At 42.9% G+C, this 18,826-nt stretch overlaps 3 protein-coding genes across 3 annotated transcripts in view; 2 read left to right on the top strand and 1 right to left on the bottom strand.

Annotated features, from left to right (window-relative positions):
- The window catches only part of LOC125768162 (uncharacterized), a 358,599-nt gene that overhangs the window by 15,926 nt on the left and 323,847 nt on the right, over positions 1–18,826 (bottom strand). The window lies entirely within an intron of this gene.
- On the top strand, positions 1,658–6,554 carry LOC125768159 (uncharacterized protein K02A2.6-like). The gene is made up of 3 exons (XM_049435460.1): positions 1,658–1,690; positions 3,403–5,053; positions 5,120–6,554. The coding sequence occupies exons 1-3, from the start codon at positions 1,658–1,660 to the stop codon at positions 6,421–6,423; spliced, it is 2,988 nt and encodes a 995-aa protein (XP_049291417.1). The 3' UTR covers positions 6,424–6,554.
- LOC125768154 (uncharacterized protein K02A2.6-like) lies at positions 6,486–18,127 on the top strand. Its single transcript, XM_049435445.1, has 3 exons — positions 6,486–6,518; positions 14,820–16,470; positions 16,537–18,127. Exons 1-3 carry the CDS (start codon positions 6,486–6,488, stop codon positions 17,838–17,840), a joined length of 2,988 nt encoding a protein of 995 aa, XP_049291402.1. The 3' UTR covers positions 17,841–18,127.

The raw sequence follows: 18,826 nt of genomic DNA, 5'->3' as shown, positions 1-18,826 counted from the left end.
TACGGGCGGCCGCGAGGAGCTAGCTAAAGCAAGGCATAGAATTGTAGCGAAAAATACCTCGGTTTTGTCATTGAATTTTAGTATTATTTTGTCTAAATACCACACGGGAAAATCTTGCAACTATTAGCTCAAAGTGTGGTCAACATATTGTAATCGGTGGTTTGTAAATAAATAATAATTTTAATACAAATAAATAATGAAAAGTGAATGCGCTTTTGCACGCTACGACCACCGCGTACGCTGCGGACGCGTTGCTTTCCACATGGACTCATTCACCGGCATTAAACATTCACCCGCAAGGATCGTGTATACTGCGAGGGCTAGCGTTGCTTTCCACATGGACGCCGTGAGGATTCCACATGGATTCCGAAAGGATTCCACATGGACTTGAAAGCTTCCACATTCATCCGCCAGGATCGTGCATGCGCCCGTACGCTGCGAGCAGTCCCGATGCGTTCCACATGGATTCCACATCGACCCGCGTCACGCCCCTAGGATCGTGCAGGCGCTCGTACGCTGTGTACACACATGGTGTCTTTGAATGTGTTAGTGTGTATCGACGCGCGATCCCAACACGCATTCTCGCTTTAGCAGGATGATCGTTAGTTAGGTAGAGGGAGAAAGGGCTAATTGGGATCGACAGCGTACCGTGTATATGCGTATGTGCACGTTTTTTATCTCACTTCGCCTGTAGGCCAGAACATAGCGGCAATAGTATTTATTAGCAGGCGTGGTTGAATTGCACATTGGGGAGCGGAAGAAGAAAAAAGTACGATGGTGTAAAAAATGCAGTGAAAAAATATATTTTTTTTGCTTTTTTAAATCCCCCCCTAACGGTATCAAACGTCAAAAATTCCATCTCCGGAAAACTGTCAAACCCTATGCCAAACGTCAAAAAACCCCTCAAAGTGGGACACACGTGAACTTCATCGTAAGCTTGCTCGTAAGGTTTTTGCTTTTTTCTAATTTTGACCGCTATAGACGTCAGGTTAGTTGGGAAGTCGCTACCCAACTAGCAATATCAACATACCTTCTCGTTTTTTCTTATGAACAATCAAACCTGCCAAAGCGAGAAAGCATGTTGGTTTGGCTGGTTGGGTATACGTGTATTTTCAGCGAAAAATCGCGATTCGCTGAAGCTTAAGCTGTGTTGGAATCGTGGTTATGATTACCTGTATATTGAGGGTACGGTGACAGTCATGAAATGAGAAAAAAACCGCACACGTTTGATTACCCGAATTCGAAGATTTTTACCTTTATGCTACTCGAAGCTGCTTCTAATTGGTGCTATTCGATCCTGATTGTATTTTGCCCGGCGTTTGACGCGGTGGGTAAAAACATCTTCGTTCACCTATTTATCTTGTTTCAATTTCTTCTGGCTACCGGAAAAATTATGACAAGATTTTCTAGCGCCAAACACACAAGGAAACAAAACGGACAAATCTGCCGTACTGTTAGCAGCATCCGTTGTTTGTATCACAGGAGTCAGCAGCATCCTGCCACGAGCTTTCTTGATGGTCCATTGTTTTGACACATCGTCACTGGGCTTAAAAAACTTGCCTTTCTCATCAACTTCATCAAAACAATAAATTTACTATTTATTATTGTTATGGTGCACCTTGTGTTGTCGGAACCACGCACTGACAGCCACTCAGCTATGACGAGCGATCGTCATAAGCAGGACGTGTGCGTGAGTGACGTAGGGCACTGACCGAGGATCGGCTCAGCGCGCAATCGAGAGCAGTTGCAAATCGGGAGTCAAAGAGAACGGAGATAGGGAGCGTTATATGTGCGTTGCGTGTGCGTGTACATGTTTGTTAATTAATTAATAAATTTTATTATAAGTTTGCGTCACCCCAAAAACACTCGGTCACACTTCATTCAAAAACGCAACAGTAGCGACGAGGATATTTTTGTGGTTTAAGTGTATTCGCAATTAACTGTGCTAATTTCGTGTGAGAGAAAGACACTGTCCGTCATCGCGTTGCAATCGTTACTGTTCACTACGTTGTCCCATCGTATCGAGTTTCGCGTCTTCGTTCGCGTCCGAGTTTTGTGTGTTAAAAATTCCGTCTTCGAGAAAACGACGCAGGATGAGCAACCCAGCAGGAGATCCATCATCGGATGAATAGCGACGAATATCGGAATTATTTAATACAGCCGCTATTTTCCCTCACCAGCAAGCGCCACAGAATTTGCACCAGCGGCCATCGCAAAATGCTGCACAAGCGTCATCATCGGCGTCAGCATTTTCGGCATCATCGGCAGAAGGGACCATCATTTTGGAAATGTTACAACTTATGCGACAGCAATTGGCACAGCAACAAGCATTTATGGCTCAATTCACGCAGCAGAATCCGCAACCAGCACAAGCACCAACACAAGCACCGCACCCACCTCCCGCACAGAATAACTGCACTGAACAACTTATTGAATGGCTAGCAAGCAGCATCACCGAGTTCCGGTTCGAGCCTGAGTCAGGCTTCACATTTGAAATCTGGTATTCGCGCTATGAGGACCGTTTCACCAGCGAGACTTCCCGACTGGACGACGTGACCAAAAGCAGGCTGCTTTTGCGCAAATTAGGACCGACTGAGCATCAAAGGTTCACAAATTTCATTCTGCCAACCTTACCCCGAGATTTGTCTTTCAAACAGACAGTAGATAAATTAAAGCTCATCTTCGGGAAAGTCGAGTCACTGTTAAACAAACGCTACAAGTGCATGCAAACAAAAAAAGCAGTCGGCGAGGATATTTTGGAATACGCTGCAAGGGTAAATCGAGCATGTGAGAATTTTCAGTTGGCTGGCATGACTGAAGATCAATTTAAATGCCTTGTGTTCGTATGTGGCATGAAGGAAGAGGCAGATACTGAACTACGAACCAGAGCATTGGCAGCAATCGAGAAGGCAAAGGTGTCGAACCTCGAAGAACTTGCAGCAGAATGCCAATACATTGCAAGTATTAAGCAGGACACCACCTTGCTTGCTGCCAAGGATGAAAAAGTGTTGGCAATACAACATCAGCGGCCAGCGTCTCGATTCAACCAACAGGGTCATCGACAAGAGCATCAGCAGCGGCAAAATCATCATCAGCAATACAACAGAAAGGACAAACCGACAAACCCATGTTGGTTATGCGGAGCACTTCATTGGGTGAGCGAATGCTCCTACAAATCGCATACGTGTCGTGATTGTGGTCGAACGGGTCATCGAGAGGGCCACTGTAACAAAACAAATCGCCACAAACATCAGCGAAAATTTCAAAGAAAGCATCAAGCCAATTTGCGTGTCGTCACAGTCAACGTGTGCAGTGTTCGTGGGCGCCGCAAGTACGTAAAGCTGGCGATTAATGAAACTCCGGCTGAGCTTCAGCTAGATACAATTGTGGCAATTGTGGCAGCGTATCGAAAAACCACCATTGAATCAACCTGCAGTTCAAGCTAAAACCGCTACAGGAGCAGGATTGCAGATATGTGGAGAGTTTCAGGCCAACATCAAGATCGGAAGCATTACGAAGACGGCTACAATCCGAGTAGTGACGGTAGACATATCGCTACTGGGAGCAGATTTGATCGAGCTTTTTAATCTTGGTTCAATCCCAATGGATAGTTTTTGTAACAAGATTTGTAGTGTAGCTATACCCAGTAGCATACAGCAGCAGTTTCCAGCAGTTTTTAGTGGAACGGGGCTATGCACTAAGGCTCAAGTGCAGCTTCATTTAAAGCACGACTGTCGACCAGTTTTCAGCCCAAAAAGACCAGTAGCATACGCGATGCAAGAAACAGTGGACCAGGAGCTAGATCGGTTAGAAAAAGCAGGTATTATTACACCTACCGACTATTCAGAATGGGCAGCTCCAATAGTGGTAGTTCGCAAAGCAAATGGCACCATTCGTATCTGTGGCGACTATTCCACTGGACTAAATTCGGCTCTAAAATCACACGAACATCCACTACCAGTACCGGAAGACATATTCGCAAAATTAGCCCATTGCGAATATTTCAGCAAAATCGATCTTTCGGACGCTTTTCTGCAAGTAGAAATCGAGGAACAGTATCGGCCACTACTAACCATCAACACTCATCTTGGTTTGTATTTATATAACAGACTGCCGCCTGGAGTGAAAATAGCGCCCGCAGCATTTCAACAAATTATGGACGCTATGTTGGCCGGTATAAAGGGAGCTTGCGGATACATGGATGATGTGGTAGTTGGAGGCAGAACGAGCAAAGAGCACGACGATAATTTGTCCAGACTACTGCATAAAATACAAGATTATGGGTTCACAATTCGAGAGGAAAAATGTGCCTTCAAAACTAAAAGCATCGAGTATTTGGGATACAACGTCGACCGTAATGGATTAAAACCAAACCCGGCAAAAATAGCAGCAATCCTCAACCTTCCTGCACCAACAGACGTGAGTGGTGTTCGGTCATTTTTGGGAGCGGTCAACTATTATGGAAAGTTTGTCCCAAAAATGCGCGACCTTCGTTACCCGCTGGACAATCTGTTAAAGAACGACGGCAAATTCACGTGGAATCAACAATGCGAAAAGGCATTTCGCACGTTCAAAGAAATCCTTTCATCAAAGCTGCTTCTTACGCATTACGATCCGGCAGCAGACATCATTGTCGCAGCGGATGCATCATCAGTGGGACTTGGGGCAACGATCAGCCACAAGTTTCCAGACGGATCAGTGAAGGTAGTTCAACATGCTTCACGGGCCTTATCAAAAGCTGAACAGAACTACAGCCAAATAGATCGTGAAGGATTAGCCATCGTTTTCGCCGTCACAAAATTTCACAAGATGCTGTACGGCCGACACTTCCATCTGCAAACCGATCACCGGCCCCTGCTTCGTATTTTTGGATCGAAAAAGGGCATTCCAGTCTACACAGCGAACCGCCTGCAGAGGTTTGCCTTGACGTTACAGTTGTACGACTTTTCAATAGAGTACGTGCCTACTGGATCGTTTGGAAACGCCGACGTCCTGTCTCGACTGATCAGGGACTACGCTAAGCCGGAATCGGACTACATCATCGCTAGTTTGAGTTTGGAGGATGATTTAAGGTTCGTAGCAGTGCAAGCCATTAATTCATTTCCTCTGACCTTTGTAGATGTGCAGAAAGCTACACAAGAAGATACATTGTTAAGGAAACTCAGTCATTATGTAACGGACGGATGGCCCCGTAACGCATCTTTCGGGTCGGAGCTGGCACGATTCCATCATCGGAAGGAAGGCTTGTCTACGGTAGACGGCTGCATTTTGTTCGGGGAGAGATTGGTGATCCCTGAAAAGCTTCGTGCCAGATGTTTGACGCAACTCCACCGAGGGCATCCAGGCATTCAACGGATGAAGGCACTAGCCAGAAGTTACGTTTACTGGCCATCCCTCGATAATGACGTACAGGATGTTGTTGCGACTTGTCCAGCCTGTGCCGTCGCAGCAAAGTCTCCACCACACTCAGCTCCAGCACCGTGGCCCAAAGTTAGTACGCCTTGGCAACGGGTCCACATCGACTACGCAGGACCTTTAAACGGCGAGTATTTCTTGGTAGTAGTCGATGCGTTTACGAAATGGCCCGAAATCATCAAAACGTCCAGCACCACGGCAGTAGCAACCATAGCAATATTGAGATCGATTTTTGCACGTTTTGGAGTGCCTGTTACTATCATCAGCGATAACGGCACACAGTTTGTTAGCTCAGAATTTAAGGAATTTTGTCTAAAGAACGGCATAAATCATATTACTACAGCACCTTTCCACCCACAGTCCAATGGCCAAGCCGAGCGTTTTGTCGACACGTTTAAAAGGGCAATCAAGAAAATCACATACAATGGACTGGGAATACAGGAGGCCTTAGATATTTTCCTTCAAACATATCGCTCAACACCAAACGCACAATTAGAAAACAGCACACCAGCAAAGCTAATGTTTGGAAGGCCAATACGTACATGCTTAGAGTTATTACATCCCGTACCAACCCCTTTGTTAGAAAGTCAGCATGGAACAAGAAGAGGATTTCAAAACGGTGCTCCAGTATATGCTAAGTTGTTTAAACGTAATAGTTGGGAATGGCTACCAGGTACTGTTGTAGGAAGCATAGGTAGAGTCATGTACAAAATAAGGACTAAAGAACGGATAATTCGATCCCATATTAACCAGTTGCGCAAGCGAGCAGGAGACAATGAGAGGGTTACACATGATGCGAATCCAAAGGTTGCATTAGATTTGCTAATGGATACATGGAACATCCCTTTAACATCTAGCATTCAGTATTCCGATCCAAGAAGTCCAACCCCAATACTGAATCCACCAGCAGCGACCGTTATGCCAAACATCCCGACGGTATTTTCACCACGCCGCTCTTCTAGGCCTAGAAGAGTTCCGCGTAGGTTTGATGCATATCGCCTCAATTAAAAGGGGGAGATGTTATGGTGCACCTTGTGTTGTCGGAACCACGCACTGACAGCCACTCAGCTATGACGAGCGATCGTCATAAGCAGGACGTGTGCGTGAGTGACGTAGGGCACTGACCAAGGATCGGCTCAGCGCGAGTTAAGTTTTCTTTCTTTAAACAAAAGGGTGTGGGACGGTCGATTGCCAGAAACGAACTAATTTATTAATCCATTCTTCGATGCCAATGCCAATGCCGTTGTGCTGAGTAAGACCCGCTGAAAACTGGGTTAACTCCAAACGTTAACCCTACGTGTTGTTGTCCATTCAGCGATGGTCAGCAGTTGTCGCAACAGCTAACTCGCCCCCCCTTAAGTTGCTGACGTCTCCGGAACATAACTCCGATTGGGGAAGGTCTGGTAGCCGTTTGATGGTGAATCGATGGTTGGTGAATGCTCCACAGTTAGCACGACGTTTGCGTTATTTTTTCTTCGACGGAAGGTGCAAAACAGCAATACAGCAACAAATATGACGAGTGGGATTAACATTCCTCCAAAAACGGTAATGGATGGCCAGTCGAGAGAAAAAGAAAAAGAGTCATTCTGCAAACGGATATGTTCCAACTCTTTCCTCGTTTCTAAATGCAGTTCTAGCAGCTGTTCCATACTCATATTGAAGATTTCCTGTTTTTTTACTAAGGGTACTCCATCCAGCTGGTACAACGATAGGTTGGCCATCACATCTATAACCTTTGAGGAGTATTTATTGCCGTTGATCCATAAGTCGCACGAGTTGAATCTGACTATGAACGATCCGGTCAGACTTCTGTTGCTTGTGCCGCAATTGTTGTGCAAGGTGAAGTTGCGTACGGAGTTTACCAATATGGCCTGGTCATCTATTCGTAACACTTCAAACGTTGCGGGGCTCATCGTGAAGTCACAAGATGCTTGTTCTGCTCTGATCAGTTTGGGTATACATTCAGACTCGTCCAACTCTATTGTGCTAATGGGGAAAATGTATGGAATCAGATTGCTAACTCTGTAGCTGTTGTTCTTGTGGACTATATAGGTGTTGTGGTACAAATGGACTTTCCCTTGATGATACAATACAGGATGGAGTCTGATTTTTCGGAATATTCTGGGGTCAAGCTTAGGGGTCTTTATCAGCAAAACTATTTCTCGGTTGTTGGTGGCAATCGATGTATCGACATATGTCAAAGCTTCGGCTCTTGTAGCGAATGGGATGTTCTCAGCTTCCAAATTTTTCTGAATTAATTCGATTTCGAAATCTGACAATATTTTCTCATTAACAATGTTCGACTTAGTTAATATTATGCTATCTAATATTGCCTGAATTGATTGTATAATTTTTTCAAGGTGTATGTAAATATTAATTGAATGAATTTCGATGGATTCTGATCGGAATTGTTTAATTACTTTGGATGTACTGGAAGCTAAATCTTTGATTTTATTATTGAACTGTCTATTGATGGCTATTTGTTTATTATTATTGTCAATCAAGTCGTTTAACGAGCTATTGATAAGCCTTAAGTCGTTAGCATCGGGGTTACCTGCTATATATTTCCAAACAGTTCCCGCTGAGTCCCAACGTTTGAAACGTTTGTTCGGCAGAAGTTTCCTAAATAACGAATTTAGATGTTCTAACTGATTCTGAATGATGATGGTAAATTGATTTGATTCTATTTTGTTAAAATCGCCTCTTATTGATTCTGTATAAAATTTATATGCCGTAATGTTATAGTGGTGAATATAATTGTAGCTGTCAATTCCGATTCTAGCTGGTCCTAAATCGATACCTATTATTGGTTCGTTATCTACTCTGTTTATGGTTATCCTTTGGCCGTTCAGCAAACATATCAAACCTAACAGACTGCAATGAGGAGAAAATTGTTTGCTGTAATTAGTATAATTGTGATTAGGTGTTCATATTTTTTGTTATCGTATTTTCAAATCATTTTTATGGACTTTGCGAGAGTTGTCTGTAATTACGGTGCTTCTGTTAACCTGTTTAATTTGAATTTTCTTATATCTTGGTTTGTGTTTTAATCTGGCTCTAGTTTTTTCAAAAATTATTTTGTCTGTTGGAATAGTTTTCTCCTGTTTTCCCTTATTGTGGGCCAAAAGATCCTTTGCTTGTTTTGATTTTAGATGTCTATGAACTTCTTCGCAGATTATGGAGGAACGAATGGAGGGTAGGATTACTTCGTACGGAGTGTGTTTGATGGTGGAATGAATGGATGAATTGTATTTATGTACTGAAGCTTGGATTAGGTCAGGAACGGGTAGGTGTTTTTGTTCGAACTTCGTGATACGATAGATTTCGAGGATGGTTGAATGAAACCTTTCTATCACTCCGTTCATTTCACTACGGCCTGTGGCTGTTAAATAAACTTGAATTTGGTAATTTTGATAAAAGTCGGTTAAATCCTGAGTGCCAAATGATTTTTCGCCATCCATCACTAGTATCTTTGGTGGATGGTATTTTAATAACATGTCCTTAACTGCCGAAATGATATCTACGGCTGCTCGCGATTGAATCAACTTAACTTGTGCGAATTTTGAAAATTTGTCTATATAAGTTAAGAAATAATGCTTCTCCAAAAACATTATGTCGATATGGGCAATTTCAAATGGTGCTGTTGGGATCGGTGTTTCTTGTTGGAGGCACTTAATCGGAATACGGTCATATTTGTTTTCATTACAGATGCTGCAATTGGAAACAATATGTTTGATTTTGGAAAGTAGCTTCGGAAAATAAAATTTACGCAAAATTTGTAGCTTATTTTCCTCCACTCCTCTATGTGCTCTATTGTGTTCATTTATTATAATTTTGGATTGTTGGCTTTCATCCGCTACATCCTCCAGAAGTTTTTGAGTAAAACGGATCTTAAGAAGCTTTTGGTTTCCGAAATGTTTCCTATAAACTTCTTGAATTTTTCCCATTATCTCTTCGCTTGTTAGAATTCCGTTTATTTTTGTAAGTACTGTATGGTCCTTTAAAATCTGCAATATAGATGGTTCCGTTAATGTATTTGTATAAACTGTAGTCCGTGTAAAATTGGGGAATGGATTTTCGATAAGAATGTTATAATTTCCTTTTTTTACAATTATTTGGTTATGAAAGACGTTCAGTGGTGCTTCGGTTGAGATTATATAAAAATCATCACTGGTATCGGACGAGTGTTGCGTACCCGTCATAGAAAACACTATTCTGCTGAGGGCGTCTGCAACAACGTTACCTTTACCAGGTTTGTACATAATCTCATAATCGTGTTCCTCCAAATAGGCTTTCCAGCGCTTCAGTTTGGCATTCGTGTTCTTTGGAGACAGAGCAAAAGTGAGTGGTTGGTGATCCGTTAATATTTTGAGTTTGGTACCATACAAATAATTCCTAAATGTTTGTAAAGACCAAAATATAGCAAGCATTTCTTTCTCAGGTACGGAATATTTCTCTTCTGTTTTGGAGAGGGTTCTTGAAGCGAAGTGAATAGGTTTATCTTTACCTAATTCACCTTGAGAGAGCACAGCTCCAACAGCAAAATCTGAAGCATCGGTAGTCAGAATGAATGGTTTATTGAAATCGGGATAGATAAGAATATCATTTGATGATAATATTTGCTTCATTTTATTGAAACAGTCTATTTCTTGTTGGTTTAATGAAATTTTTTGTTTAGAAGTGTCAGAACCCTTCCCCCTTAAAATATTTGTCAAAGGTTTTGCGATTTTAGCAAAATCTTTGACAAATCGCCGATAGTAGCCCATCAATCCCAGAAAGGCACGAAGCTCTTTCATGTTTTTGGGCACGGGGTATTTAGAAATTACATCGATTTTATTTTGATTAGGTTTTATCCCGTCAGAGCAAACAATAAAACCGAGAAATTCTACTTCCTTCTTTAAGAATTCTGACTTATCTAATTGAATTTTCAATCCTGCTTGATTTAGTGTGTTCAAAATGGTGTTTAAATTTTTCAAATGTTCCTCTAAATCTCTACCAAAAACTATCACATCGTCTATATAGACGTAGCAGATTTTTCCAATAAAATTACGCAAAATATCATCAATTGCTCTCTGGAAGATTGCTGGAGCATTTTTGAGGCCAAATGGCATTCTAGTGAATTCATATTTACCATTATTTATGGCAAATGCCGTTTTCTCTATGTCCGATTCTTTCATTCTGATTTGGTGAAACCCTGATGCTAAATCCAGTGTAGAAAAGTATTGCTGTCCTTTCAATTGGTCTATGACGTAATTTATCTCAGGCATTGGGTATTTTTCCGAGATAGTTTTGGCATTAAGCATACGGTAATCAATCACCATTCTAAATTTTTTTTCCCCCGATGCATCCGTTTTTTTTGGTACGATCCATACTGGCGATGTCCAAGCCGAGCGAGATGGTCTAATTATCCCGTCCGCCAATAGCTTGTCCACCTGTTTTCGTACTTCTTCGGTATACGCAGCGGGGTAAGGATAAACACGTTGGTGAATTGGCGAGTTATCCGTGGTGTTGATTCCACATTCAACATTGGTTGAGCAGGTTAATTTGGTGTCAGGTTTATAAAATGCATTGTTGTTATGATTTAAAATATTTTTGAGCTTTCCTAACTCTAATTCAGAGAGATGAGAGGTTCGAAAAACATTTAGCGAAGAACGATTATTCGGGCTATAAAAAGAAATCGGGATCGTAAAACTGTTCGAGCCTCTTTTGAAAGTTATCTCTTTATTTTCCAAATCTATATTAGCTTTTAAAGCTTTCAGCATACCGTGACCAATTATTCCATGGAAAAAACTGTGAAACTTATGTAACAAAAATCGGTCTTTATACTTTATTTTTGGATAAAAAAAATTCAAATCTATTGCACTAGTCGGAGAAAATTTACTGTTTGCACCACTAATTTCTCCAGCTGAAAATTCATATGGTTTACTATTTTCATATGTATAAGCTAATTGAGGGTTTATCAAATTAACATTTGCACCTGTATCAATTAAAAAAGGAAAATTGCCAATGGTAGTTTTTAGGTTTATAAAAGGCAATGAGGGAACTACCAACTCGTCTTCCACTCTAAAAAATGGTACTCTCCGAAATTATTTGATCCTTCATGGGAATCGTGTTCGGGTTGTGGTGTATTCTGAGGTGGTTCGTCAGGTTCATAAATATATTCTTCCTGTGAATGATCTGTCTGTAACGGATGTGCTTGTCGTTTAGGCCAAGCTTCCTGACTTGAAGCTGGTCTGGGGCGTTTTTCGCCATATGTAGGCCTGTTACCATAATTCACGTATCGTGAATTTGTACTTCTATCTACTTCCATTGGCTCAGGATACTGCCTTTGGGGAACATATGGTCGATTCGGAAACGGGTTAGGATTGTATTGATGATGGTATCTTGGAGCTGGTTGTGGAATTGCTCTAGGCATAGGTCTTGGTGGTGGGAAAGTTCTTCTGGGTGGAACCTTTGGAGCTTCGGCTTGATAGCCTAAGTCTCTTGGTTTTGGTATATTCGCTGCATGTTGGGTACCATATTGGTTTTTAAATGGTGCTGATCTCATATCCATATTGGAATAATCAAGGCAAAATTGATAGGCCTTGCTCAAGGATTTTGGATCAGCAGTTTTTAACAAAACTGATAACGGTTTCTCTAAACCTCTAATAAATGAGTCTAAAGCTTTTTCTCTGAAGTAATTAATATGGACGTTTGCATGCATTGAATATTTACCATCCGTTTGAACTTGAGCTATTATAGCGGCTAACAATTCGTTTACACGACTATAATAACTGCTTAAGCTTTCTGAATTGCTCTTTTTTATGCACGTTAATTCGTAATCGAGAGTTTTTACATCACGTTTGTCTTTGTAATACAACAACAAAGTTGATTTAATTTGTTGCCAACTGCACGTTACGTTATTTGCATTAAGAGCATCAGAAGCTTCCCCTCTGACCTTCCTACGAATTGTTCTCTCAATCAAGTGAAATTGTACTGAGTCATCAGGAATGTCTCTGTACATCACAAATACGTCTTCTACATCGGAGATCCAATTCATCAACTCATTTGGATTACCATCAAAAATCGGAACATCCCTTAAAAAATCAGGGGTTTTTCCCATGTCTACGAAAGACCGCAATGCCGATTCGATATTTGGGTTAACCATTTTTTTCACTAGCACTTTCACACTGATTCGCACAGATAATTTGTTAAATTTAACTAGTTGATACCAAATTTGAATTTGGATTTTTTGTGAATACCAAATTTTTATTTGGATTTTTTTTATATACTTACAGTAGAGTTGAGTTCGCTGCTTTCGACATCTGACGTTTTCTCCAGGGGAAGATTCGGCAGCTACAGCAAGATGTTCCTTTTAATCGTTGTGACTACTGGGGGCCTGCTTGCAGCAATCGGGAATTGTCCACGGTGTCCAAAAATTCGCTTCGTTGAGAATGGCTCCTTCAACCACAGGGTTATTTCACTTTAGGATTTTTTTAACTTATACACTTCCTGGTTACTTTTACGTCAGGTCCCTATTCGGGCGCCAGTTAAGTTTTCTTTCTTTAAACAAAAGGGTGTGGGACGGTCGATTGCCAGAAACGAACTAATTTATTAATCCATTCTTCGATGCCAATGCCAATGCCGTTGTGCTGAGTAAGACCCGCTGAAAACTGGGTTAACTCCAAACGTTAACCCTACGTGTTGTTGTCCATTCAGCGATGGTCAGCAGTTGTCGCAACAGCTAACTCGCGCAATCGAGAGCAGTTGCAAATCGGGAGTCAAAGAGAACGGATATAGGGAGCGTTAGGTGTGCGTTGCGTGTGCGTGTACATGTTTGTTAATTAATTAATAAATTTTATTATAAGTTTGCGTCACCCCAAAAACACTCGGTCACACTTCATTCAAAAACGCAACAGTAGCGACGAGGATATTTTTGTGGTTTAAGTGTATTCGCAATTAACTGTGCTAATTTCGTGTGAGAGAAAGACACTGTCCGTCATCGCGTTGCAATCGTTACTGTTCACTACGTTGTCCCATCGTATCGAGTTTCGCGTCTTCGTTCGCGTCCGAGTTTTGTGTGTTAAAAATTCCGTCTTCGAGAAAACGACGCAGGATGAGCAACCCAGCAGGAGATCCATCATCGGATGAATAGCGACGAATATCGGAATTATTTAATACAGCCGCTATTTTCCCTCACCAGCAAGCGCCACAGAATTTGCACCAGCGGCCATCGCAAAATGCTGCACAAGCGTCATCATCGGCGTCAGCATTTTCGGCATCATCGGCAGAAGGGACCATCATTTTGGAAATGTTACAACTTATGCGACAGCAATTGGCACAGCAACAAGCATTTATGGCTCAATTCACGCAGCAGAATCCGCAACCAGCACAAGCACCAACACAAGCACCGCACCCACCTCCCGCACAGAATAACTGCACTGAACAACTTATTGAATGGCTAGCAAGCAGCATCACCGAGTTCCGGTTCGAGCCTGAGTCAGGCTTCACATTTGAAATCTGGTATTCGCGCTATGAGGACCGTTTCACCAGCGAGACTTCCCGACTGGACGACGTGACCAAAAGCAGGCTGCTTTTGCGCAAATTAGGACCGACTGAGCATCAAAGGTTCACAAATTTCATTCTGCCAACCTTACCCCGAGATTTGTCTTTCAAACAGACAGTAGATAAATTAAAGCTCATCTTCGGGAAAGTCGAGTCACTGTTAAACAAACGCTACAAGTGCATGCAAACAAAAAAAGCAGTCGGCGAGGATATTTTGGAATACGCTGCAAGGGTAAATCGAGCATGTGAGAATTTTCAGTTGGCTGGCATGACTGAAGATCAATTTAAATGCCTTGTGTTCGTATGTGGCATGAAGGAAGAGGCAGATACTGAACTACGAACCAGAGCATTGGCAGCAATCGAGAAGGCAAAGGTGTCGAACCTCGAAGAACTTGCAGCAGAATGCCAATACATTGCAAGTATTAAGCAGGACACCACCTTGCTTGCTGCCAAGGATGAAAAAGTGTTGGCAATACAACATCAGCGGCCAGCGTCTCGATTCAACCAACAGGGTCATCGACAAGAGCATCAGCAGCGGCAAAATCATCATCAGCAATACAACAGAAAGGACAAACCGACAAACCCATGTTGGTTATGCGGAGCACTTCATTGGGTGAGCGAATGCTCCTACAAATCGCATACGTGTCGTGATTGTGGTCGAACGGGTCATCGAGAGGGCCACTGTAACAAAACAAATCGCCACAAACATCAGCGAAAATTTCAAAGAAAGCATCAAGCCAATTTGCGTGTCGTCACAGTCAACGTGTGCAGTGTTCGTGGGCGCCGCAAGTACGTAAAGCTGGCGATTAATGAAACTCCGGCTGAGCTTCAGCTAGATACAATTGTGGCAATTGTGGCAGCGTATCGAAAAACCACCATTGAATCAACCTGCAGTTCAAGCTAAAACCGCTACAGGAGCAGGATTGCAGATATGTGGAGAGTTTCAGGCCAACATCAAGATCGGAAGCATTACGAAGACGGCTACAATCCGAGTAGTGACGGTAGACATATCGCTACTGGGAGCAGATTTGATCGAGCTTTTTAATCTTGGTTCAATCCCAATGGATAGTTTTTGTAACAAGATTTGTAGTGTAGCTATACCCAGTAGCATACAGCAGCAGTTTCCAGCAGTTTTTAGTGGAACGGGGCTATGCACTAAGGCTCAAGTGCAGCTTCATTTAAAGCACGACTGTCGACCAGTTTTCAGCCCAAAAAGACCAGTAGCATACGCGATGCAAGAAACAGTGGACCAGGAGCTAGATCGGTTAGAAAAAGCAGGTATTATTACACCTACCGACTATTCAGAATGGGCAGCTCCAATAGTGGTAGTTCGCAAAGCAAATGGCACCATTCGTATCTGTGGCGACTATTCCACTGGACTAAATTCGGCTCTAAAATCACACGAACATCCACTACCAGTACCGGAAGACATATTCGCAAAATTAGCCCATTGCGAATATTTCAGCAAAATCGATCTTTCGGACGCTTTTCTGCAAGTAGAAATCGAGGAACAGTATCGGCCACTACTAACCATCAACACTCATCTTGGTTTGTATTTATATAACAGACTGCCGCCTGGAGTGAAAATAGCGCCCGCAGCATTTCAACAAATTATGGACGCTATGTTGGCCGGTATAAAGGGAGCTTGCGGATACATGGATGATGTGGTAGTTGGAGGCAGAACGAGCAAAGAGCACGACGATAATTTGTCCAGACTACTGCATAAAATACAAGATTATGGGTTCACAATTCGAGAGGAAAAATGTGCCTTCAAAACTAAAAGCATCGAGTATTTGGGATACATCGTCGACCGTAATGGATTAAAACCAAACCCGGCAAAAATAGCAGCAATCCTCAACCTTCCTGCACCAACAGACGTGAGTGGTGTTCGGTCATTTTTGGGAGCGGTCAACTATTATGGAAAGTTTGTCCCAAAAATGCGCGACCTTCGTTACCCGCTGGACAATCTGTTAAAGAACGACGGCAAATTCACGTGGAATCAACAATGCGAAAAGGCATTTCGCACGTTCAAAGAAATCCTTTCATCAAAGCTGCTTCTTACGCATTACGATCCGGCAGCAGACATCATTGTCGCAGCGGATGCATCATCAGTGGGACTTGGGGCAACGATCAGCCACAAGTTTCCAGACGGATCAGTGAAGGTAGTTCAACATGCTTCACGGGCCTTATCAAAAGCTGAACAGAACTACAGCCAAATAGATCGTGAAGGATTAGCCATCGTTTTCGCCGTCACAAAATTTCACAAGATGCTGTACGGCCGACACTTCCATCTGCAAACCGATCACCGGCCCCTGCTTCGTATTTTTGGATCGAAAAAGGGCATTCCAGTCTACACAGCGAACCGCCTGCAGAGGTTTGCCTTGACGTTACAGTTGTACGACTTTTCAATAGAGTACGTGCCTACTGGATCGTTTGGAAACGCCGACGTCCTGTCTCGACTGATCAGGGACTACGCTAAGCCGGAATCGGACTACATCATCGCTAGTTTGAGTTTGGAGGATGATTTAAGGTTCGTAGCAGTGCAAGCCATTAATTCATTTCCTCTGACCTTTGTAGATGTGCAGAAAGCTACACAAGAAGATACATTGTTAAGGAAACTCAGTCATTATGTAACGGACGGATGGCCCCGTAACGCATCTTTCGGGTCGGAGCTGGCACGATTCCATCATCGGAAGGAAGGCTTGTCTACGGTAGACGGCTGCATTTTGTTCGGGGAGAGATTGGTGATCCCTGAAAAGCTTCGTGCCAGATGTTTGACGCAACTCCACCGAGGGCATCCAGGCATTCAACGGATGAAGGCACTAGCCAGAAGTTACGTTTACTGGCCATCCCTCGATAATGACGTACAGGATGTTGTTGCGACTTGTCCAGCCTGTGCCGTCGCAGCAAAGTCTCCACCACACTCAGCTCCAGCACCGTGGCCCAAAGTTAGTACGCCTTGGCAACGGGTCCACATCGACTACGCAGGACCTTTAAACGGCGAGTATTTCTTGGTAGTAGTCGATGCGTTTACGAAATGGCCCGAAATCATCAAAACGTCCAGCACCACGGCAGTAGCAACCATAGCAATATTGAGATCGATTTTTGCACGTTTTGGAGTGCCTGTTACTATCATCAGCGATAACGGCACACAGTTTGTTAGCTCAGAATTTAAGGAATTTTGTCTAAAGAACGGCATAAATCATATTACTACAGCACCTTTCCACCCACAGTCCAATGGCCAAGCCGAGCGTTTTGTCGACACGTTTAAAAGGGCAATCAAGAAAATCACATACAATGGACTGGGAATACAGGAGGCCTTAGATATTTTCCTTCAAACATATCGCTCAACACCAAACGCACAATTAGAAAACAGCACACCAGCAAAGCTAATGTTTGGAAGGCCAATACGTACATGCTTAGAGTTATTACATCCCGTACCAACCCCTTTGTTAGAAAGTCAGCATGGAACAAGAAGAGGATTTCAAAACGGTGCTCCAGTATATGCTAAGTTGTTTAAACGTAATAGTTGGGAATGGCTACCAGGTACTGTTGTAGGAAGCATAGGTAGAGTCATGTACAAAATAAGGACTAAAGAACGGATAATTCGATCCCATATTAACCAGTTGCGCAAGCGAGCAGGAGACAATGAGAGGGTTACACATGATGCGAATCCAAAGGTTGCATTAGATTTGCTAATGGATACATGGAACATCCCTTTAACATCTAGCATTCAGTATTCCGATCCAAGAAGTCCAACCCCAATACTGAATCCACCAGCAGCGACCGTTATGCCAAACATCCCGACGGTATTTTCACCACGCCGCTCTTCTAGGCCTAGAAGAGTTCCGCGTAGGTTTGATGCATATCGCCTCAATTAAAAGGGGGAGATGTTATGGTGCACCTTGTGTTGTCGGAACCACGCACTGACAGCCACTCAGCTATGACGAGCGATCGTCATAAGCAGGACGTGTGCGTGAGTGACGTAGGGCACTGACCAAGGATCGGCTCAGCGCGCAATCGAGAGCAGTTGCAAATCGGGAGTCAAAGAGAACGGATATAGGGAGCGTTAGGTGTGCGTTGCGTGTGCGTGTACATGTTTGTTAATTAATTAATAAATTTTATTATAAGTTTGCGTCACCCCAAAAACACTCGGTCACACTTCATTCAAAGACGCAACAATTATAATTTTCTTTGTATAAATTAATTTAATTTAATTCGAAACTAATTTCCCGCTACCGGCCAGATTGAAAACATAAACAAACCTTGCACGAGAAAAGTTAAACAACCTTGAAGTCGCGCCGAAAGTCGCAATTTTTTTTGGGAAAACTGTGCTACGATAGTCGCGTTCGCAAACGCGACAATTGCTAAGCATGTAGGCACGGGGTATGAGGAAAAGGTTTTTTTTGTTTTTGCTTTTGGTTTTTTGTTTTTTTTTCTTAACGAGGAGAGAACCTTCAAAAGGTACCCACCTCGAAGGGAGGCTTGCTGCTACAAACCAATCCCTCCGAGATTCCAAACCAATCCCTCCGAGTGGGATTCATCGTGACACGAATTGGCTTTTTCGACGAAGTAGCTCCGGAGAAACCCATGCCCTGTAAAGAGTTGAGAGAGATAAAAATCAATTTCTCCGTGCTTGCGATTTACCCAGGACATAATGTCCGGGATAATCCTCCTCGTCTTCATCCCCGGCGATCTCGGCTGCCCCGCTCCGGCTGTCCATTGTTGTTGCCAGCGTCCCATGGTCTCTTCCCTTTGCCGCTTTCGTATGTCTGGTCCTGGATTTCCCCTCGCTACCTTTTCCTCGTGGTTGCGGATGTCCTCCTCCTAATCCAGGATAATTCCAGAATTAATCCTTCTGGATAAT

Source organism: Anopheles funestus, chromosome X (assembly GCF_943734845.2).
Source record: "Anopheles funestus chromosome X, idAnoFuneDA-416_04, whole genome shotgun sequence".
Lineage (NCBI taxonomy): Eukaryota > Metazoa > Arthropoda > Insecta > Diptera > Culicidae > Anopheles > Anopheles funestus.
This window is presented reverse-complemented; position numbering and strand designations above follow the sequence as displayed.

Excerpts from the sequence above, each read along its gene's own strand:
- LOC125768154 (XM_049435445.1), top strand. The coding sequence starts at position 6,486 with ATGACGAGCGATCGTCATAAGCAGGACGTGTGC. Across the intron at positions 6,519-14,819 it reads GTCATAAGCAGGACGTGTGC|CGTATCGAAAAACCACCATT; the intron begins GTGAGTGACGTA and ends CAATTGTGGCAG. Across the intron at positions 16,471-16,536 it reads CTACATCATCGCTAGTTTGA|ATGTGCAGAAAGCTACACAA; the intron begins GTTTGGAGGATG and ends TGACCTTTGTAG.
- LOC125768159 (XM_049435460.1), top strand. The coding sequence starts at position 1,658 with ATGACGAGCGATCGTCATAAGCAGGACGTGTGC. Across the intron at positions 1,691-3,402 it reads GTCATAAGCAGGACGTGTGC|CGTATCGAAAAACCACCATT; the intron begins GTGAGTGACGTA and ends CAATTGTGGCAG. Across the intron at positions 5,054-5,119 it reads CTACATCATCGCTAGTTTGA|ATGTGCAGAAAGCTACACAA; the intron begins GTTTGGAGGATG and ends TGACCTTTGTAG.